The 22,292-nt window shown below is 44.0% G+C and overlaps 2 protein-coding genes across 2 annotated transcripts; both read right to left on the reverse strand.

Moving 5' to 3' along the window:
* Nucleotides 1-62: 62 nt before the first annotated feature.
* On the reverse strand, nucleotides 63-6,561 carry LOC120451653 (neither inactivation nor afterpotential protein C). Its single transcript, XM_044006590.1, has 14 exons — nucleotides 6,439-6,561; nucleotides 5,771-6,074; nucleotides 4,822-5,685; nucleotides 3,826-4,763; nucleotides 3,467-3,759; nucleotides 3,130-3,401; nucleotides 2,785-3,071; nucleotides 2,567-2,716; nucleotides 2,414-2,511; nucleotides 2,297-2,350; nucleotides 1,488-1,675; nucleotides 1,006-1,421; nucleotides 675-948; nucleotides 63-623 (listed from the first exon to the last, which is right to left on the reverse strand). The coding sequence occupies exons 2-14, from the start codon at nucleotides 6,053-6,055 to the stop codon at nucleotides 243-245; spliced, it is 4,500 nt and encodes a 1,499-aa protein (XP_043862525.1). The 5' UTR covers nucleotides 6,056-6,074; nucleotides 6,439-6,561; the 3' UTR covers nucleotides 63-242.
* A 482-nt stretch (nucleotides 6,562-7,043) lies between these two features.
* LOC120455157 (protein Wnt-10b) lies at nucleotides 7,044-20,591 on the reverse strand. The gene is made up of 6 exons (XM_039641072.1): nucleotides 20,216-20,591; nucleotides 14,694-14,841; nucleotides 14,403-14,481; nucleotides 9,483-9,865; nucleotides 8,906-9,365; nucleotides 7,044-7,407 (listed from the first exon to the last, which is right to left on the reverse strand). Exons 1-6 carry the CDS (start codon nucleotides 20,431-20,433, stop codon nucleotides 7,220-7,222), a joined length of 1,476 nt encoding a protein of 491 aa, XP_039497006.1. The 5' UTR covers nucleotides 20,434-20,591; the 3' UTR covers nucleotides 7,044-7,219.
* Nucleotides 20,592-22,292: the final 1,701 nt, after the last annotated feature.

A 22,292-nucleotide genomic window follows, 5' to 3' on the forward strand; every position in this document is an offset into this window, starting at 1 on the left:
ATTTAAAGCTGTACAATGCAAGTTCAAATGCAATGCCCCAAAATGCTTTCAAGTCAGTTAACGATTTATACCTAGATATTTTATTTATTCCATTGTGTGAAACATTTTTGAGAAAGTGATGAAGAAAACTTCAGTCATTACTATAATTTCATTATTTCGGAATTTTAGGTGGGTTTTTAGCTAAGTTGTCTTATGGTTTGCATAACATTTAATTATAATATTTTTCATTTCAATCACTAGTTTTAGATATCGACGGCATAGCCCGAAAGTGTGATCCCAGGTGCAATCTCCTCCTCTACATAGGATCCTGCCTCCTCGAAGGACCTGGCATTGCTGTCCTCGAAACTGCGACCCACGCTGGCTGGAGATTGTCTCAAAGTGGGAGCCCTCTGCTGCTGGCCAAAGTTCCTGGACACACCATAGTTGCCCGATGATGAGTTATAGCCCTCGTCGTCCTGGTAGCGGCGACCCGTCGATCGTAGCTTGGGCGCCTGGAACGTGTGCTGCTCACCACTGTCCGATCCCCGCCGATTGTTGAAGTCATAGGTGTTGGACTCGGATCCCCGCGGATAGTTCGTCTTGCGTAGCATGGCCTTGAAGTTGAATGGTGGATCCTCAGAGTTCTGTAAATTGAATTTGTGAAGAATTTCCGTAAGAAATTGACATGCACTTACATCTCCCTCGTTGCGAGCCATGTTCTGAAGCTCCCTGACTGGATCCGATGGTGGATACGACGATCTTTGCTGATAGTTGCGTTGCTGCTGGTTCGGATTATTGCGATAATAGTTGGACGAGGGCATTGGTGGCGGCGGCGGTGGCGCCGCATAGCCCTTCAAGGAGTTGCGCCTGGAACCAGATCGTTGGACGCCCCAGTTCTGGTTGTTATAGTTGCTGTTGTAGCTGTTGTAGGCATTGTTATAGGCATTCATGTTCATCTGCATTTGATTTCTGCAAAAAAAAACCCAAGGGTAAACGCAAGTTCTAGCTTTGAGTACCTATGCAAACCTCCTCAGCTGTTGGGGATCTCGGAAGTAGCCCTGATTGTAGATATTGTCGCTCTCGCCCATGCGATCCCAGTTGGTCTGGCAAGCCTGCTCCTTCTTATAGGCATTGTAGGTCAGGGCACACGAGGTCATCGAGGGATTGCGCTGCAGTGGGCTGTCCCACGGCTCGTCGTCCTCCATGTGCTGGGTTAGTAGCTGATTGGGGAACGTTTGGCGGGAAATCGAATTGGCCGGGTCCACCATGTACTGGGTGTCGTAGAAGGGTATCTGGTCCAGGCGGAATGGCATCTTCTTGATGGGCACTGGCAGTGGTCCCAGCTGCGAGGAGTTCACCTCGCGCATGTTGATCCTCTCGAAGGGCACAGCCCGAGTGCATTTATTCAAGCCAGCCACCATTCGCTGGTTGTAGATGTGCACCTGAAACAGAAATTATTAGTTTTGTTAATCAAAAATCCACCAATAAATATATCTATAAAGGATCACCTGCTGTGAGAGATTGACAAAGTCCTGGAAGCGAGCGGCGCGGTAGTGGAGCAGCACCTGGAAGATGGACTTCTCGCGCCACTTCTTGGCAAACGGGCGGATGAAGTCGGCGGTGTTCTCGTTCAGTTGGCCGGACTTCTCGTTGACCAGCGGTGGGAGGCGGACGCGGTCGCGGAATCCCCTGAAGGCTGTGGGAAAATGGAAACGATGCAAAGCCGTTAGAGTAACCCATTTGAAAGGGGGTCGCGCCGGTGGACGAGAGGGGGATGGGGGAGGGTGCATGAGAGGGAAGTCACCTTAATTTAATTAAATTTTCATTTCTTTTCTACGCAGCACTTATAATTCATCTCTTCTATCGCAGAGGCCGTCGATGTTAAGTGTTATGTCTCAGACAGCTATAAGCCGATTGGTTGCTTGCATCACATGGAGAAGGCGGTGGCATCGCCGCCCAGCGGGGTGGCATCCACACACTGGACACCACTAAGCGGCTTAAGTGGTTTTTTGCCGAGACCCTAGACTAGATGATTGCTGCTTGTTTGCGTTTTTCTACACTTTATTTGGTATTGGTTGTATTACGTATTATTGCTTGTAGTATCGATCGATATAGTGATATAGTGTGTATAAATGGTATATAGTTTGGGGGGCCTATTCCTCGCCGGAGGCCTGCTCGATTTTGGCTATTCGCACCGCTGCCAGAGCCTCATCCATTCTGGCCTCGAGGAACAGCTCCTCCGCCTCCGAGGGCGTCTCGCTTATGTCGATGTGCTCCTCGTCGTACTCTCTTAGCCTATCCACCTGCGTTTTTTTACCTTTTTGTATTTTGGACGCGGCCACATCATGATGCTCCTGTCCCTTTTTGCCCACTAGCAGATAATTCAATATTAGATTATATACCTTATATATGTATTTTATGTACTATATCTTACATTTGAACACTTTGCCGCCCTTCACTCGCTTTCGTGCCAGCAAAGCTCGCATCATGGACTGCACTTTGATGACCTTCTTCACCTGCAGCTCATATAATCTGAAAGCAGTTGCTTGTACTACCTTTTCTCAAAGTGTATGTATTGGTTGCTCACCTGGCCAAGAACTCATCGTTATAGTAGCGCAAAAACACCTTGGTCTTGCCCAACACCCAGCCTTCCATCTTGAGGCGCAGGAATAACAGACGACAGTTATCCTTGGTCATTTCCACGGGCTCATCGAAGTCAAAGGCAAGGAATTGGTAGCTATATAAAAGTATATAATAAATATTAATTAATAAATGTGGAAAATGGCAATCGAATCGACTACCCACCGCCTAAGGAACTCCTCGAATGGCAGCCGTGAGCTGAATCCCTTCTGGCGAGCAATGACCGTGTCCAGGACACCCAAGGCCTTCATCTGCTGCTGGACGACATCCGAGTGGAAGGACCTGGGCCTGTACTCCAGATCAGCGCGAATGCAGCGGACGAAGTGCACGCCGAGATTGGCATTCTGGCTGAGCATTTTGAGCAGGGTCAGGCAGGTGAAGCGGAAGTTGGCCGCCAGGGTGCGCAGATTGTTCACCTGGGAGATGCATCCGGCACTTAGGGTATTCAACGCCTTAAAGGTAATACAATTATATAACTTAGTTGAACTTAAAATAAACCTTTATACTTACATATGACTTGCGTTCGGTTTCATCCTTATGCTGCACTGCCTCGAATGGCATCGTGAGATTGCCAGCCTTGGTCAGCTGGTTGGTGAACATGAGCATGATGCTCTCATCCAGCGAGGAGCGGAAGGTCTCGATCATTTCCGGCGGCACAAAGTCGCGGTTGATGTCGGTGAAGGCGCGCGTATCATAGATGATGCGTCCCGTGTAATGGGCCACGGATATCTCAGTGGCAGTGTGCTTCTTCACAAACTGGCTGTGCTTCTCCGAAACGCGATCTGTGAATGGGAATGCAGTTCAATCACATATGCAAAGTGGTGACTGAATGTTGTTGGCTGTATACCCATAATTAAATCCTGATCTTGGCAGGAGCGTGAGGCATCGTCAATGATGTAGAACAAGCCATCCGGTTTGGTTAGCAGATTATCCAGAGCCGTCTTGTTGTCATAGAAATTCAAGTTGATGGTGTCGATGTCTTCAGCCTCCATTTCCAGCATTTCGCTGATGAAAATGCGCTGATTGTAGTGATATTGCATTTGCTCGTTTAGAGTGTTGATCATTAGCTGCTCGAGACCGTTTCGATTGAAGCACTCAAAGCCAAACATGTCGTGGATAATGATGGCATTTGTGTCGCCGCTTAAGAAATTATTTGGAATAATTGTTAAGCTTTTGAATTAGTTACTTAGTAGAAGTATAACTTACAACACAGCCCGTGGGAAGGACATGTTCATGTTGATCCTGTTGATGATGAAGTCCACCAATCGGGAGTAGAGTGTGCTGGCCACCGCATCGCGTGCATCCCTGGCCTCCTCAGTGGTGTACTGTCGCCTCTCGGCGATGCCGCCCTTGACCATGATGAAGTTAGTCAGCGACCACATGAACTTCTTCTCATCCACACGGAGGAGCTCTGAGATTCGGGACACAATGTCCGTGTTCTCCACCTCGGCAAACTTTCCGTTCTGCCGGAAACGGATGTTGCCAATGTTCAAAATGGCCGACAGCACCTTGCGAATGGTCTCCAGTTGTTTGTGATTGAAGTCAATGTCCTGCAGAATGGTCTCGAACTCCCTGTACTTCTCCACATTGCCCTCGGGATCATCGCGTCGATACTTGAGTTTCGATGGCGGAACTTCTGGCGGCACTCGCAGATAGCGATAGTTGCGATCAGCCTTCAGATTGTAATCCTTGAGCTGATTCTGCTGATTGATAAAGTCGTAGAAGTAGTAAAAGATATGAAAGTTGTGCTGGCTTCCATCCGTCGTGGCCACTCGCAGTTTCTCCAGCATGTACATATTGAAAACGGCACCACTCATCTTGCCGGTTTTGCCAAAGGTCAAGCAGTACTGCAGAACACATCTGGTGGAGTCGTTGTTCACCGGAGTTCCTGCATTGACCAACATCAGGATGGCCTTGATGGAGCTCTCCACGCGTCCGGTGGCACCGCGATTTCCATCGCCCAGGTAGCACAGGTGCTTGATCAGCAAGCGGGCATTCGTGGACTTGCCCGAGTAACTCTCCCCGGAGAGCACAATGTGCTGCGGCTCCTTGTGATGCAGCATGTCCTGGTAGGCGATGTCGGCCACCGAGAAGATATGCGGCTGGTTCTCCGAACGCGACTTGAAGCGATACTTGGCATGGAACTGCAGGAAAGATAAATACAACATATTTTAAGTAATATTCAAGCCTTTTTCAACTTACCTCTGGCGGAAATTCCTGCTTGATTTCATTGGAGTTCAAGGATAAGAGGATATCGCCAATGAAACTATAGGATTCGCCCATCAAAATGCGATGACGCAGCGACTCGATTATGTTCTCATCGACGGGATTTTCCAAGGCAGCCAAATCCTCCGGATACATCCTCTCCGGCTTCTCATCGAACCTCTTCACATAGCCGCGATCCACGAACAATTCCGGCTCCTTGTACAACGTCTTTACGTCCCTGGAGAGTTCCAACATTTCGGCGATGTCCGAACGCATCTCGTCCTCGTTTTCAATGAGCTCGGTGAGGAATGGATGCTCCACCATCTCCACCATCATGGGACGATTCTCGGCATTCTTCTCCAGACTCTCGGATATGAAATCATTAATCTGCTGCGACCAATTGGTGGGTCGCATTAATGTCGGCGGTGGATTGCGTATAATCTGGAACATGGCCCTTGTTGGATGCATGTCAGCGAACGGTGGCTTTCCATCGGCCAACTCGATGGTGGTGATGCCCAGGGCCCAGACATCGGCGCGAACGGTGATGTCCGGTTCGCGGGATTCCATGGCGGACACCACCTCGGGTGCCATCCAGCAGGGTGATCCAATGCAGGTGCCCCTCTTGCCCAGCGTGGAATCCACCTGGCGGGACAACCCAAAATCGCACAGTTTGACGCGTCCATTTTTGGTCAACAGGATGTTGTCTCCCCGAATGTCCCGGTGCAGGACATGATTACGGTTCAGCTCGATGGCCGCACGGCAAGTCTCCCGGATGATGTAGGCAATGTGCTCCTCTCGCATTCGACGATCCAGTTTCAGAAGCTTGTTAACCATGTCCACTGCTGTTCCTCCGGCGCAGTACTGATATATATTCAAAGGAGTGTATAAAATTCCATCCAGAAATGTAAAAAAGTAATGCAATAAAATATAACACAGATGGACCCACCTCCATGACGAACCAGATCTCATCGGGTCCGTTTGGCTTGGACAGCTTGTAGACGCCATAGAACTCGGGCAGATTGGGATGATCGCAGTAGTCCCGCAGAGTGCGGTACTCCTCCTCGATGGATACCTGGTGCTCCTCATCGTAGTGCTGAATCTTCAGCGCGACAATACGATCATTGTCGAGCTCCTTGGCCCGAAAAACTTTCGCATTGACTCCTTGGGCTATCTCCTCGTAGATCTCGAATTTATCCGTGGGATCCGGCAATTGCGGGTACGGCAAATACATCCTGACTTAGCTGCTTATTCTGAATATTCGAAGAACATTTGGGTTAAACTTGGTAATGAGTTCTACCTGTTCTTGTTTAATTTTCCTTCATGCAAATCGCATTATGCTAGAGTTTATTGTTGCATTTTGCATAACACTTGGAAAAGGGCATTCTAGGGGTTTCATTTGAATCTTTTGGTTGCCATAACATTTTTTTCTTTATAGCTGAAAACTTAGCTACTTCTCTTTTACCTAAAGTAAGGATATTTGGGAAAGGTTTATGCTAGCTGCTTGCTTGTAAGGACGAACTACTTCAAGGAACTTTAATACAAATTGAATATAAAATTAAAATATGCAAAGTTTTTATAAACAATCTAAATACTTGTATGAAAATGGAACAGTACAATTAGTCCTTGGTGATTAATCCTTCTTGGGTAAATCTTTTGAAACTGCAACTTTGTTTTAAGGGCTGGTAGTTTGTAGTAAATCCACTTCACAGGGCTTGCAGCACTTAGTCCTTCAGGACACACACCTTCGCTGCTGCAATTAGGCACACTTATCCTGCAGCTGAGTTTTTTTTTTTTGGTGATTTCAAGGAAGTACTTCTGTGTGAAATTTCGAACCGACCGCACGCATGCAGCACGTACCGCTGCCGTAAGCCAACTAAATGATGGGCCAATGCAATCGGAGGCTTTTCACTGGCAAGGAAGGAAGCCATTCAATGGGCAGTAGTGCCTGGGTGCACACCTTGGACAACTATTTAGCTGGCTAATTCAATTAGCGGCGGCGACATTCACGTGCAAGTGCAACAAAAGCGGCAAACACACACAGGTGGGCACAAAAATGCCAGGTGAAAGGGGGGAAACTGGCGCAAATGCGAGTGAAAGTCAGCTGATTGACAGACTAATTATGCATCTTATTTCGTTTGTATTTACAAAATATATTTATACGTATTTCCAAATGTCTGGAGATTGCTAAACTAGGCATTGCATTTACACACGTTGTTTAATTGATGGTCTGCCCTATTGCGTACGTTATGTTTCTTTTTTTGTTTTGCTTTAATACTGATTTCTTTGTGTGTTAAGTTCTGTTAGAATGAAGAAAAGTCTTTTCTTAAGCATGTGGATGAGGCTCCATCGCTTCATCGATGCGTTGTCCTGCGTCCTTCGTCCTTTTCCATTGTCCTCAATTGCATATGCTAATCCACTCCTCCACGTGGCACTCCTCGCACTCCACGTTACAGCACCATTGAAATTTACAGCGACACCGCTCCGCCCTCCGCTGGATGACCTGGCTATGGCCACGCCCACAGCAGAGGGAGGTGCATCCGTCGCTGGTCGTGGTGTTCCGGTTGCACTTTCGTCCCACTGTGCCTGTGCAGAAATGATCTCAGATTAGTCAACTCTTCCTTTTCTCAAACATAAGTTTTTCAACAAAAATAAATAATAGACATATGTTTTTCACCAAAATAAATAGTATTAAGTTATACATTCAATGAAAATAAATACGAAAATGAATATAAATTTATTATGTATTAATAAAACATCAAAATAATAAGTTCAAGTTCTTATGTATTAATAAAACATCAAAATAATAAGTTCAAGTTCTTATGTATTAATAAAACATCAAAATACTAAGTTCAAGTTCTTAGTGGAGTAGGATTCAATCAATCAATGCATTAATTGATTAAGCGATTTCATTGAATGCAATCCATTGGCACATGGCAGTATATCCCTCCCACCGCATGACAAGCAATTAAAAGCCCATAAATTAACTATTAAACTAAAGCACAAACAAAGTATCATAATTGTTTGGCCGGCGATAATTGCCAACGTTAATTGCCATCATTTGAAGAGACACGACACCGGACACGGGCACATGAATCAAAACGCCCGATTGGCGCTGCTCCCCAGTTCACCAGCAGTTGGAGCTGGAACTTTACTTGGAGCTGGAGCTGAAGCTGGAGCTACCGGGCTAAGCCGACGATTAATTATAAATTTGCGTCGTAATTAACACTTTTAAACTGCTGGCAGTTGGCGGGGCAGCAGCGACGCTTGATAATTTGCAAATGTGTCAACAGCCAAATGGCCAACGAAAATTGCAAGTGGCAGTTAGACGTCGATTTCGATATGAACGTGCCGCAGCTTCAACCGATCCCCCAAGCCAGAGTATTATCAAGGGGGGTACCTCAAAAACATTTTTAAACCAATTATTATCAAACATACAATGTGTTTACTATAGGTATTTAGCTTTCGTATCAAACTTGTAATGTGTTTACTATAGATTGGTATTTAGCTTTAGTATCAAACTTGTAATGTGTTTACTATGGGTATTTAGCTTTAGCTAAAGTATTAAGTATTAGCAAGTTGAACATCTTTTTTTCAAGAAAATAAATTAGGAACCCCCCATTAAATTTTCAGTCCCTGCCACTGCTTTCTACCATCCAAACTGAGCGGAGCTGATCCGATCCAATCCAATCCGATCCAATCCGAGCCGATCCAAAGTGAGCTAAGCTAAACTGAGCTGCTGTGCGCATGCGTCGCTGTCGCATTTTTTTTTTCGCGAATTATGTGGCAGGTTTGGTAGCCCGTTTAAATGCAACAAAAACCAAAAAAAAAAAAACAAAAAAAAAAACATTTTTGCTGCATTTGCTGTTGCTGCCGTTGTTCATTTGCATTTGTGATTTATTTATTAGAGGCCAATCAAATTTATCGCTCGGTTCGTATCGGTAAATCATTTTTAATTAGTTGCAACGAATTTCTTAACGACAAAATAGTAAATTAACTTATTAAGTATTGCTTAAACTGTATTTAAGCTGTTAATGATTGCAAAATAAAAATGTCATAGTACGAGCATGAACTAAAGACTTACCCTGTATATCAGCACCCAGATCCCGCTCACAAAAGTTGGGCGAGCGCTGATAGTAGAACAGCGATGTCTCCAGTTTGCGGGCCATTCGTGCCGCATTCTTATCGGCGTTCGGTTGCCGCGTGCCCCGCTCCACACCGAGCTCATCATGTCGCCGCGTCTCCGGGTCACCAGCTCCTCCATCGTCGTGGCCACCGGATGCATCCGCGCCGTCCAGATCGGTGGACGTGGAGCCGGAGTTGCTGCCTCCGTTTGATTTCTTATTGCGCGCCCGTTTCAAAACGACCACGGGCTCGCCGTTGCCCAGATTCGATTGATCCACGAGAATGGCCTTGCGGAACTGATGCTTCAGCACCTTGCCCACAATGTGAAAGTCGGGTGCGGATTTCCAGCAGGTCTTCAGCTGGCAGCTGCCGGACATGCCATGGCACTTGCACCGGAACTCCATGTTGTTGGACACGGCCTAGAAATGTTATCAGCAAATGTTTTCTTATTACTAAGCCCATTTTATAAAGTTAAAATAGGTAATAGGAGGGAAAATAATAAATCTACTTAGTTTGCAAGGAAGAGCTGAACTCACTATCCGGCCGGCGTGATTGTTGTGCAGATTGATCTTCGACTGAATGTCGCCGGCCTTCTCGCGGCAGTCGAGGAACAGCTTGGAGTACTCGACACCAAAGTCCATGTTGTGGGAGCAGCCGCCCCACTTCCAGCGGCTGGCGATCTTGGAGCGCTCGTACTTCTTCTCCTCCTCGGGCGTTAGTATCTGGTTGGTCTCCAAGTACTGCAGAAACTGCTTCTTCTCCTTGTCCAGCGACTGGCGCAGGTTCTTGTTCAGCGTCTTGCGATTGATGGTGGGGTCGCAGCCGCAGGACATCAAACGACCTTGGCTGCAGGCGCGGGCCACGCTGTGTGCCACCCCGGCAGCGGAGATGGCAAAGGCGAACGCACTCTCCCGGTAGCCTAAAACGGCAAGCAGAAGTGCAATGAGGAGTTGGGATCTTTGGAATGGTAGCGATATGACTGCGAGCAGGTCCTGCCCCTGGGAATCATTGGCCACTCTTGCAATTTATGCGGTGTTATTTTTAACGCTGCATTCGAAGTAGTCGCCGCCCTGGGAATTCAGCGGCATTTCAGCTTTGACAACAGCCCAAAGCAAGCGGACTGTGTGGCAAGATCACTTTTAATGATGCAGTCCACACCCACCCAAGGCTGGCATGCACTGGGCAAAAAATACTTAAGTGTAAGAGCTCAGCAAAATGCCCAAAACTAGCACTAACGTTGAAAAATAATGATTTGAGTTTACACATTTATATATAGGTTGATGTTACAAATATTGTGATTCTTATTCATATATTCATAATAAAGCTAAAAGGTTATATAAGTATTATCATAAATATTCGATCAGGAAAAGCCTTGAAAATTGTTCAAGTGCATTTTTTGAAATGCCTTATGCAGCGCTGACAGCTGTCAAATGGCTGTCAAAAAGCTGACGTTAATCACGGTCGACATGGCCGTGAGTGGCCCAAAGTTGGCAGCATTTGTCAATCGATTGACATGCAAATGGCCAGCGCCACTTTGCATAAAGCCAAATTGAGCCAAAGCGAGATAGAGAGAGAGAGAGAGATCTCCAAATTGGCGACAGTACGAGTACATATGTCAGCGTGACAGGCTTGCATCATTCTGGGGTCGCGGATCCCGGTGCCGATCCCCTCCAGCTCCTGTCAAGCAATCAGTCAGCCAGTCAGCCAGTCATCCAGTCAAGCTGGCCAGTCCGTCACTCAGGATGCGCACGAATGCAAATGTCAATGTTGTGACAAGTTGTCGTACAGATCGCGGGGCTCCTCCAGCCCCATCGATCGATTGGAGTGCAAGTGCAATGGAAAATTGTGTGTGTAGCGCGCATTTGATTGACGATTAAGACGCCATCAATCAAGGCATCAGCGAACAGTAGCCCCAGCACCAGTCCCACTTGGTATGCTCCACTCCCGCTTTTCACTGATCACTGATGATCGCCCCCTTCGCCGTTCACCGATCACCGATCACCGATTGCCAATGGCTGATCAATGATCGCTGATCAGCGATCGCGGACTTGATTTATGCACGCTTTGTTTGTCTGCTTGTCCCCCCTTTGGGCCATTTGCAAATCCAAATCACATCATTGGCAACAGTTACATTTGACAATGCCTTGGGGTCTCTCGATCTGCCGATCTCCCGATCTACCGATCTCGCGATCTCTCACCGCTTTGCGCATAAATTGGCCACAAACCCGGGATTGGCGACCTGTCTCGATCTCCGCCAGAGTCTGCAGCTCCCGATCCCGTTCCCTGTTCCAGGTTCCCTGTCGCAATCCCAAGTAATTGTTTGCGACATACGTCGCTCGCTTGTTGTCACAAGTCCAGAGAAACCCAAGAGGACCCAGAGGTCCTCCACACAGAGGTCGATCTTAAGTCACACACTAAGAAATATATTTTACAAAAATATCAATCTATTATTCCTGCATTTTGCATGTTTCATGAGAGGTTTGTAGAAAGTACAAAAATAATGTAAGAAGTAAAAAGAAAGAAGCGAAGTACACACTTAACAGCAAATTAATATTTTAAAAAGTGATTCTTTGTCTTAGTGGCTTTCGTTTCAAGTGTAGGTAATCCTTTTACTACTTTTGTGGTGCAGCCCCTCCACTGCTCCACTTGATTGACAATAATGCATGGTAGCAGCAGCAGCAGCAGCAGCAACCCAATCCAAGATCAGCGATCTGCAACGACGACGTTGCGACGATCAACGATCGACGATCGACGAGCTCCATAAGTTATAGTAGATGTATGCAAAATAGTTGACCTGTCCGTGCGCCGTTTCGATTGTCAGTCATTGTGCGACTCGGCGACCGGGCGACTTGATTTGTTTCGTTTCACTTGGTCGCCCCATCGTTGAGGTTCCATGTCCACCATCCGCTGTCCACCGTCCACCGTCCACCTTCCACCGTCCCCCGTTCAGTGTCCACTGTTCACTGTCCATCGAATGAATCCCTGACTTTGTGGCTGCCTTTCTGCCCTTATAAGTCGTCTTCGCTGGCCGCGATCGTTGCACGCGTTGCTGTTGGCCTGTCAATATTGACTCTCGTTATGTGCAGTTCCTTCCTTATTTAATGGACGCACGAACGGACCAAGTTGACAAACGGACGGACAGCCATACGGACGGACGGACGGACGGACGGACAGGCAGACGGACGATCCTCAGACATGTCAGTGACATAAGCTTGGGTTTACCATATTGGCTGAAGGCTAGTCGAGAGTTACTTGGAAGTGCTGCTGCTGCTGCTGGTGTGGCATGCATTTGGAGATTTATGGTTCGGCATTGTCTTTTCGGCAATGTTGTTAACTTTAACCCGCCGGTTTGGTATTTGCCTCAATCGGCTGTCATGCCCCCGAATGCAAATAGCATGCACATTTTGTGTAATGGAGTGATTTGGTTACAGATACATTAATTTTCTAAGGCACCGATACTATTTTCATTTCTAAAAAACATTGAATTTATTTTCGGTTTTTGATTCTGATTAAAATTGTAATTATTCAAAGCGTTAGCTGTTGCTGCTTCGCGGAATTCAGGCAGATTAGGAAGCGGTAACGATGCTGATAATCACGTCAGTGGAATGACAATGACAATGTTGGGGACTCTGTCCGAGCACATCCACATCCACTTCCCATATCCCAGATCCCATGTCCAGTTCCACATCCCATATTCCATAGCCCGCAGTCCACAGCCCACAGCCCATATCCCCATGTCCATTCCCAGGACTGTCCTGTCCTGTCTTCTGCCCTCCAAAAAGCATTCGTTTGTCTGGGCTGTTTGTTGTCAGTGGATGCGGCAGCATCCGTCAACGGAGATAACAATTTTTTAAATTGAAATTGAATGAAGTGGTTTGCTTACAATATAATTTATACGATGAATGCAAATAAATTACGCCGTACGAAAGACGAAAACGAGATGAGGCCCCTGGCCTTTCCCTTTTACCTCTTTAACTCTTGAGATCTTGAGCTTTTCAGCTTCTGTTGTCGTTGTTGTCGCCTGTCGCATTGAAATTTGTGAGAAATCTCCCGAACATCTCCGGCTATATATCGTTTGCATCTGGATTGCAGTGCCGCCATTTTAGCCATTTCGGCCATATCCATTGTGTTTTCTTTGAATCCTCCAAGGCTCCAAGTCCCCTTCCCGCTTTCCATCTTTTTGGCATTTTTACAGCAATCGTATGATGCATAATTTAACTAATGAAGCATTCTGCTCGAAGCAGTGGGCTCATTCCCATAGGACGGCTCAAGTGTTTGGCCAAATTAGTGGGCAATTGAGTTCGGATTTATTCCCCCGAATTGCGTTTACATTTTAATGACTTGCTTGCTTGTATCTTAAGGATTTAAAATGGTTGCATATCTATAAAATTGCAATGATTTCTTTTACGCACCATAAGCACAACTCTTTACGTATTTAGAAAAGCCTAGTGGTTAAGTCACACCATGACTCATAACAGTAGTCAGCGGGATAATAGGAGAACACGAGATCGGCGCCTGTGATCAGAGTTACCGCTACTTGTTGGCCCGGCCAACAAAAGGGGCTTAGAATGCGGCATCCCTTTGTTGCATTTAGATGTATCCGTCATAAGGCACACGTCGCGTGGGTTTCCCAACAGCGGATTGGGTAACACAATGCCCCGCGGACAGATTAAGATATCAAAGTCAAAGTTCGCATAGCCGCCGTTTTCGCGATGCGAGATGCACCGGTCTGTGACAAAACGGTGGGTCCCGGTCCTCAAAACCAGGTCCACTCGACACTCTAACTCGGCCGCATAGAAATTCAATCTAGTCCGGTTGGGAGTAGTGCACAGAAACAAAAAAAACTGGCAATTTAAAGAACTTACTTATAATATAAACAATATATCTGTATGATTAATTTCAAAGATTACATTTCAAAAGATACTATTAGCTACTAAGTTCATTACTTTTGCTTATGAAAATGATCGATTCTTTGCATGCTTTTCTTAAAATTGAAATTATTACTAAGTTTCTGGGCAAACATTTTCCGAGTGTAGAGCATTAGAAGCTGGGATTTTGTTGCTGCTGTGGCTTTTGCGCCATGTCGTGTCTAATAATGCGACAGTTAATAGCTTCGGACATTGTCTGCTTGACCAAACGTCTCCGCCATGGGCAATTTTAATTAGACTCTTTTTCCTAGCGGTTTGCGTGTGGGCCGTTCATGTTTTTTCCCCCCACGTCCGTCTCCCTGCCCAGCCCAGTAAAATGCATAGCCCTGTATTTTCCGAACCGCAAAACTCGTTGACAATCTGAACAGTTGGCGGACTTTAGTTGGGAGACTCGGTCCGGTCATAAAGCGATTTTGTTTGCGTGAAAGCTGAGCCACGCTTACTGCACATTTTAGTGTCAGCTTAATGGCTTTGGGCCACGGCTACCTTGGCGGCAACCTGAACCTGGGAAACTCTCGGCCAACTCACCTTTCTTCAGCAAACTGGAGGCATGCGGATTGCGGCTCTTTGTGCTCAGCGACGAACAGTTCCAGCGATGCCATTGAAACTGTTGGGTGAATGCAGGCAAAATAGGGGAATTTAAATGGTGCTCAACTGGTAAGGAGTTCATTTAGATATAGGGAAAATGTGCTATCAAACTATCTCTCATTAAAACAACTTTCACTATGGTGTCTTAAGCACCATAACACTCTTTTCTTCTGTACAAATCTACATATTTTTTGTAAAAAGTTTGATGATCACTTATTGGTAATTTCCCACCTGAATCTGGCATTCCCGTATGGCCATGTCGAGTCCTTCGAGAGCTGCCGCCGTCACATCACTGGCCTTGTAGCAGAGCTCCACTTGATCCTTGGTCAATCCAGGCACTGATCGGCAGGTGGCACGGCCATCCGGCAAGCCATAGAGCCTGCAACAAATAAGGGTATAGTATTAGGAAAGGGTATTAATCAAATGCTCACATAGATGATGGGAAAAATGTTGATTAGCACACCGCTTGACTTTGCACTCAGAACTTTAAATCCAATTAAATTTTGATTACCGCTACCAACCGCAGTTGGCAATAAATGCCCCGAAAAAGTGAACCCAACAATTCGAAAACCGTAATTAACCTTGAGTGGCTGGGCACAAACCGCAGAAGAGACCCCAAAAAACACAAGACTAAACTAATTAAATTTCGTTTTGTTTTCGTTTCTCTAGATGTGAAATTAAATTTGCCTGCTTTTTTTTTCAGCTGAGATTTAATCGAGTTATTCACAGTAGCTAAATATAATTTTTGTTACCAAGTTTGTCGTAAATCTTGTTGTCAAATTCTTGGGCGATGAATCACGCGGCTCTGCAGCAGCCGAAAAAGATAATGGTTAACTAGATCTAGCGATTCTTAACCCCAAAGAGCTGACTTATCTTCAGTACTTAGAAAGACTATTAATTTCCAGAAAGCTTAGCTACACTGCGATAAATATTTTGTTGGGGTGGAAAACTGAAACTGGTGATTCTAATGTGCTAAACGTTGAAAGCCCATTATTTCCCATGTACATGAAGCGGGTTAACCATTTCGCTCCCGACTGAACCCATTTCAGATCGGGCCGTAGCGTTCAAGGTCAGCCAAGTTGAGTTAAGCCAAGTCGAGGTGTTCAGATCTTGAGCCAGAGATACAGATACGAGTTTTTTTTTTTTTTTTTTCGATTTTTTTCCAGCGGTAGTAAGCGGTGAGTGAGTGCCAGTTGACGTTGAACAACTTCATCTGAGTTTAGCTATAGGTCTAACTTCAGCTGATGTTGGGGTAAAGTTGTTGCCACATCGCGACTTGCATCGCTGTTGAATCGCGTCGAAATCGCGTTGATCTACGACACGCAGCGAGGAATACCGGGCGTATACGTGATGTGCGTCTGGCGTCTGCAGCTTAAAATCGTTGGTAAATATATTTATTTTCTTAATGCCCAGCTCAGACTCTGCTGCTTCTTGCTCGCGGGGTTAATTGTGGCACGTCGCGTGTATGAAAAACGAACAAAAATGCCTCAAATGTATAAACGTGCCATTTTCACACACGTCTCTCTCTGTTGCAAAGAGCCAAGATTTCGAGATCCTCATCGCCGCATTGCGCCTCATTTGTATGCCACTCGCGTTCCGGCGTAACTGCAGTCGTTGATTTGGCCAGCAGATCACCAGATGGCCAGATCCGCACAGCAGGTTCAAATAATTTACGAAATTTGTCATTTTAAATGGTAAATTTTGCATATGAAATTAGTGCAACACCGACCATTTGGCTCTAGTGCTTTATGGTTGCATTTTTAAAATTCTGTTACACTTTAAAAGTGTACTAGAATTATCTTTTAACTGATGAGCATTCAAATTTCACATATCTTAATTGCAAACAAGCAAAATTAGAATCTAATAAAAGAAGCATCCCAACACACTTATGTATGTGTGTTTCCCCAACAAGTCGTATCATTATTTGCCAATCGAAGCAACAAAGCTGCGATTTAAAAGAGTAAAAGACATATCGAGCTTGGGAAACGAGGATTAAAGAACCTGAACGACTTCTTGGGCAAAATGCATTTTAATTGGCTGACGTTTCTGCGATACGAATGCGAATACGCAATGCGAGCCAGACATCTCGCCAGATAAAGAATTTAAACTGATGCACATTTTGTTAACAGCTTTATAAAGCATATGGCTTTTAGTTACCATTGCCGATGCCATTTGCCGACTTCAATAAAACTGATAAGCGAACGCGAAGAGAGAATGAGCAGTACACTCGGAAAACTGGATGTTCAACTAAACTGGGCTGCTATACAATAAATTATATTATTGTGGATATTTTAGCAAAATAGATATGCTCCTAATGAAAATACTTATCTATGCCATTAAGTAATCTAAGTCAGCTAAGATCAGCTATATTATATTAAATTAAATTTAAACTAAATGAAAAATAATTTCTGTGCACTGAACGTGGCTGAATCGCCAGTTTCAGGAGTCTGAGTCATGCTTTCCAAGCCAGTTCAGTTCCCAGATTGCTCGTTTGCGTATTTCACGCGATGCGATAGCAATGCAATTGATTCGCTTATAAAATTTATCGATCGTTGTTGCCTCGAAAAGGAGCGAAGACGTTTGCTTATCAGCCACGAAGAGTGTTGGGGCCAAGATAAAAGCCGGCAACTGGCAAGCTCTAAATTTAATTTCGATTTTCATAACCGCTGCTGTCCTTTCTCACGCTCCACGATTCTCGCAGTTCTATTGAAATGCCATAAAAAGATTGAGGCTTTAATAGGCGCCGCCACAGCCAGACTTTTTCCCCCGTTTTTTGCTATATATATGTATAAATATATATATAAATTGTTGTATATTTTTGCCTGGTCTGTCAAACGGTAGCCCATGCATAAATCAAGGATTTCAGCCGCTTTCGGCTTATGCCTTCAACGAACTATATATACAATCTTTGTTATTCGGCTAGCCTAAGTTTGGTTTGCCAGTTAGGCAAAACAATGTTTCCCACACAGAGATACGAGTAGATGAATACAGACGGATAGCCGGAGATTGAAGCATTTCAGACGGGGCAGATAACTTTGGTGGAGACATTCCTGAACAGTTTGTTGCGACTGAAGGAAGGAGGGGGGGGGGGCTTGAATTCGGGCGACCACAGCCACAGCTAGGAATGTCTTTGATCCAATCCGTTCGTACAGGGTGATCCGGCATGGAAGTATTTCATTTCCATATACCACGAATGATTTGGGCTATTAAATGCGATTATCGCATATTTTTGATGCTTTGCTCAGGCTAGATGGCTCAGCAGGAAAGCATAAGGTTCCTTGGGACTTTAAACGTTACTTAACTTCACTTGTGCTTAACTATAAATACAATTTTAAACAGATTTTATATTATAAAATGTTTGCCTAAATATTGCTTGATGAATAGTCTTAATATTATCTCACTACTCTTGAGGAAACTTAAACTAACGCAGTGTAATCATGCGCAACATTGATTTGCCCATAATAATATTATGCTGGCTGGCGGAAGCGACTGGCAAATTGGCAGCTTTTGGCTCATAAATAAATGCACTTGAGCTCGGAGGTGCTGATGCGAGAAGAAAACACCTGAAGAGCCCTTGAACGTGTGAAATCCGCTGCAGTGCTGCCTCACCTGTGCGCAGGTGTGCAGTGGGTGTGTGTGTGTGTGTGTGTTGGGTGTGCACCCAATTAAGCTGCAAACTGCAACACTGGCGACCCGGAGGCGTGGCACTTCGCCAATTCATTTGCATTTCAAACGGGCCAAATTGTGGCTCACCACTGCGCTGGTTGTGGGTGTGTGTGTGTGCGCCTCATTATGCGTTGCAATTATGACGTTGCAACTACAAGGATGACGAAGGCAGCGCCGAGAAGAGCAGCAGCATCGCCAGCGAATTGCAGGCTGCACTTCAGTTGCAACATCGTTGCACTGCCGCACTGCTGCAGTCTCAACGAGCCGAGCAAAAAGTATGTTGACAACCCCAGGGAACAAGAAAAGCTGGCAGTTCATTTGCGACTCGAAAATGGTAATACCCTTGCAAATCAATTTTATAGCAGCTTTTGGCAACAAGTTAATTAAAAAAAAAATTTAATAAAAAAAGAATTTAATAAAAAAATTTAATAAAAAAAATAAACCCTTTCTTATAACCATTAACAATTTGTATTAATTCCCTAATTTTAAAGCTGATAAATAAAAGGGAGTAACCTAATTATTTTGTTTTTAATATTTGTATTTGTTCTTATTTAAATGCCAAGAGTTTTTCCACTTTTTATTCAAATACTCTCTAGTTTATTTTTTTAATTTGTGGAACCAAGAACACCCCATCTAAAGTACCCCTTGGAAGGGTATGACAACAAGGAGAGTAACGAGATTAACAAGCTGCAACTACTAGGCGAGGCAACCAGTCAGGCAAGGCGCAGTAATGCAACCAACAACCAACATCCAGTATCCAGCATCCATCCATCCCAGCTCCCTGATCCCTGCTCCCTGCCTTCCAGCTCCCTGCATCCCAGCTCCCTGCATCCAGATCCATGCACCCTGAGCCCGGCTCCGCCTCACTGCGCACATGGAAAACCGAGAGCCTGGCCAGAAGACTCGGATTGACAAGCGACCCAGGCGCATTAAAAAGCTTGAGTGCCGGGGACCACCCTGCAATTGGAATCAGCTCAATTGTGTGTAGGCCCCCGTGGTTCAGCAACATTGCGAACATTGGAGGGGATTCCGATTTCGATTTCGACTCCGACAGCCAGCAATCCCAGCTCCCAGCTCCAATCATCCACTGCCGATGCGGCTGGCGACCATGGGCTCCCGTTGGCAATTTCATTTGTGGCAAGCAGAGCGGCCTTCTAAAATGGCGGACGTTGTTTGGAATGGTCTAACATGCAAGTTGCCATTTTTGTGGCATGGCCGCCAAATAGGTTTGTTTGCAAAAAATGAATTAGCTTAATCAATGCAGCCATTGTGTGGCTGCTGATCTTCAACATAATTATTAAATTCTGAGCTATGAAAAAGGATATATTACTTTGTAATTTTGCAAATATTAATTTCAGTTGTGATAATCAAACTTTTTATTATAGCAAATTAAAAACTTAGTTGTAATAATAAAACTTTTGAATATTGCAAATTATAATTTTAGTTGTAATAAACAAACTTTTGAATATTGCAAACTATAATCTTAGTTGTGATAAACAAACTTTGAAATTTTAATAATACCAAATAATCTGCCTAAAGTGATTGAAAACGGTGGTCTCACCGCATAACGAAGCCATATAGTTTTATAACATTTTGGTGATATTTCAGTGATGGATCACCTTTCCTGTGCGGCTGAACAGCTCTTTATCTCACAATTCAAATAGGGCCCATTACATTTTCAATGCTCTTCCGACCCAAAACAATAATCCAAGCATGAAGGTGAACCCAGTCTGATTCCCACAACCGCGAACAATCTTGAGTTAATCGGGCACAATTAGGTTGGCTTAATTTCGCTGGCCTATCACTAGATCGATATTAATTATGCCAACACCTTCGGCGGACAGCTGTTTCTCGGGCTCACTGTGGCGATTGATTAATCTGTTGTCGCTGTTGCCGCTTGTCGTTTAATTAATTAACCCGCCAACAGGCAACAACTAACACGGCGTAATGAGCCCGACTGGGGAGTTAATATGTCGACAGGCTTTTTTACACCAGTAAGCAGCGAGTTTTGCTCTACAAGCGCGCGAATGGTGATGGATTCGTTTTTAGGTCTTAGGATACTCTATGCTCTAGATGGAGTTACTCACCAGCGTGTGCAGCAGGCCAAGATAATCACAACAATTAAATGCAAATTGCAATGGCGCGATGTGGTTGTTGTGGCCGTTGTGGCAACTAGGTTGTTGTTGCTGCCGCTTCCTGCTTCTTGCTGCTGCTTCTGCTGCTGCGGCAGTTGCTGCTGCCTGTGGCCTTTTGATGTGGCTCGCCACGCAGTCATCGCTCGGCTTTGATTTGCATAAATTTTCATACAATTGGGGCCAAATGTTTAATTGCACAGCATTTTCGTTAATCAATTTATCACTTGGCACTGTGGTTCTGGTCGTTGCAGCAGCGGCTTTTGAACTCGTTTGCTGGGGCCAAGGAGCAGGAAACATTTTGTAGAGCTCATTTGAACTGAAATAAACTGTTTTTCTTTGGTCTTTCACATTTTTCGTTTAACTTTTGCTTATTTGCCGCTGCTCACCAATTTTTTGTTATAGTTTCACATTTTTTTGATTGCTTTAGAAGTGCTGAATTTTGTGTTTCTAAAACATAATATTAAGTAGACAAATAAAAGTATTTTATAAAAGTTAAAATAGGAACAATAAAGGTAAATATCTAAGATAGAATTGCACAGATATTAGATGTTCGAAATTTCCAAAGAAAGTGCACATTTGAATATTTTTTGTCCATGCGAAAATATTTTTTCTTTTTTAAAAGCTTTTTTTCTTGAATACGTTTTTAATACTTTATTTTTGCTGCAACTCCACTATTAAAAATTATTTCTATATTAGAGCACTCCAAACATTCGTTTTGTTAAAATCGTTTCTTGTGACTTTTTCACCCGGTTTCTTTCAGATTCATTTAATTTTTCACTTGACCAGAGGCCAAAGACCGATCATTCTGCGATCTACTCTGGCTTTCAACTTTGAGCTCAACTCCGTGGCTACTGGCTGACCAGCGAAAATGGTTTTCTCGTAATGTTTGTCGTTACGATCGTTATTTTTTATTTTTTCCCATTTACAATCGTTTTTTGTGCCTCGCACCGGGAGGAGACTGGGCTTGTCCGATTGGTCTGCAATATAAGTTTTGGATTCTTGTAGTTTTGCATAAAGTTTTTTTTTCTATTTTTTTGGTTTTTCTTCTGTTTCTGGGTGGTTTGCGTACTTGGATTTGATTCGCTTTGCGGTTTGGGAAGGTTTTAACTTATTGTGTGGTAATTGAGTTCACAATGGCGATTATTATTTAGTTGATTTTTTAAACTAGAGAAGTTTAAGTGATAACTGCAATGTTTGGTAAACGTTTTGTTATGAAAGTAAAATGTTTTTGCAATAATGTGCTTTTAGCTTAGAGAAGTAATTTAATTTCCAGCAAGGAATGTAAAATGATTAAATCAAATATTATAAAATAAAATATTATTAAATAAAATATTATTAAATTAAATATTATTTAACAAAATATTATTAAATAAAATATTATTAAATGAAATAATATTATGAAATATTATTAAATAAAATAGACATCTTAAATTGCTTTACTGGTTTGTTTTTAATATTGTCGCGATATTTGATCTTCTTTATTGCTTTGAAACCTTAGAAGATTATTTTAGGTTTTATTTGAAAACATAATTTTATTTATAATTTATATTCTTTGTTCTTACTTTATCAATTTTTTTATTATTACATGAAGAATTTCGATTTGGTTAGTAATTTATTGTTGAAATGCAGGACAGTTATTTGTCAAAAAGAGCACATCATCAATCTTGTTTCAACTATAATTATTTATTGCAAATTTGATTGCGGACATTTATTTTCAATTGATTTGAATGCGGTTTTTAGATTAGGCATTTTTCTACTTAAACTTTATCTAATTTGTGTTTGCTTTGGGATGATTTTATTTATTGCACGGAAGACGCAGGACACGAACGTCCTGCCAGCCAAGCGAGTCGCGCGACTATGAGACGAGAGCCGAGCTCGCCAGCCTCTAAATGCAAATTAAAATTGAAATATTTGAAACGGAGGCTGGCTTCGTTGTTATCGCCATTGCCATCGCCATCGACATCAACATCGTCGTTCGTACTCGTTGTCCTCGCATCGTGTTCGTTCATCAGGCTCGTTGTCCTGTGCG

The sequence above is a fragment of the Drosophila santomea genome, chromosome 2L (assembly GCF_016746245.2).
Source record: "Drosophila santomea strain STO CAGO 1482 chromosome 2L, Prin_Dsan_1.1, whole genome shotgun sequence".
Classification (NCBI taxonomy): domain Eukaryota; kingdom Metazoa; phylum Arthropoda; class Insecta; order Diptera; family Drosophilidae; genus Drosophila; species Drosophila santomea.

What these genes read in the sequence shown, in the direction of transcription:
- LOC120451653 (XM_044006590.1), bottom strand. Translation starts at nt 6,055, where the DNA reads ATGTATTTGCCGTACCCGCAATTGCCGGATCCCACGGATAAATTCGAG. An exon ending in AGCAGGAATTTCCGCCAGAG is followed by an intron (nt 4,764 to 4,821) that starts GTAAGTTGAAAA and finishes TCTTTCCTGCAG; the next exon opens with TTCCATGCCAAGTATCGCTT. An exon ending in GGGCGGCAAAGTGTTCAAAT is followed by an intron (nt 2,351 to 2,413) that starts GTAAGATATAGT and finishes ATTATCTGCTAG; the next exon opens with TGGGCAAAAAGGGACAGGAG.
- LOC120455157 (XM_039641072.1), bottom strand. Translation starts at nt 20,433, where the DNA reads ATGAAAATTTATGCAAATCAAAGCCGAGCGATGACTGCGTGGCGAGCC. An exon ending in CTCCAGTTTGCTGAAGAAAG is followed by an intron (nt 9,866 to 14,402) that starts GTGAGTTGGCCG and finishes TTGCCGTTTTAG; the next exon opens with GCTACCGGGAGAGTGCGTTC. An exon ending in TCTGGGTGCTGATATACAGG is followed by an intron (nt 7,408 to 8,905) that starts GTAAGTCTTTAG and finishes ATTTCTGCACAG; the next exon opens with GCACAGTGGGACGAAAGTGC.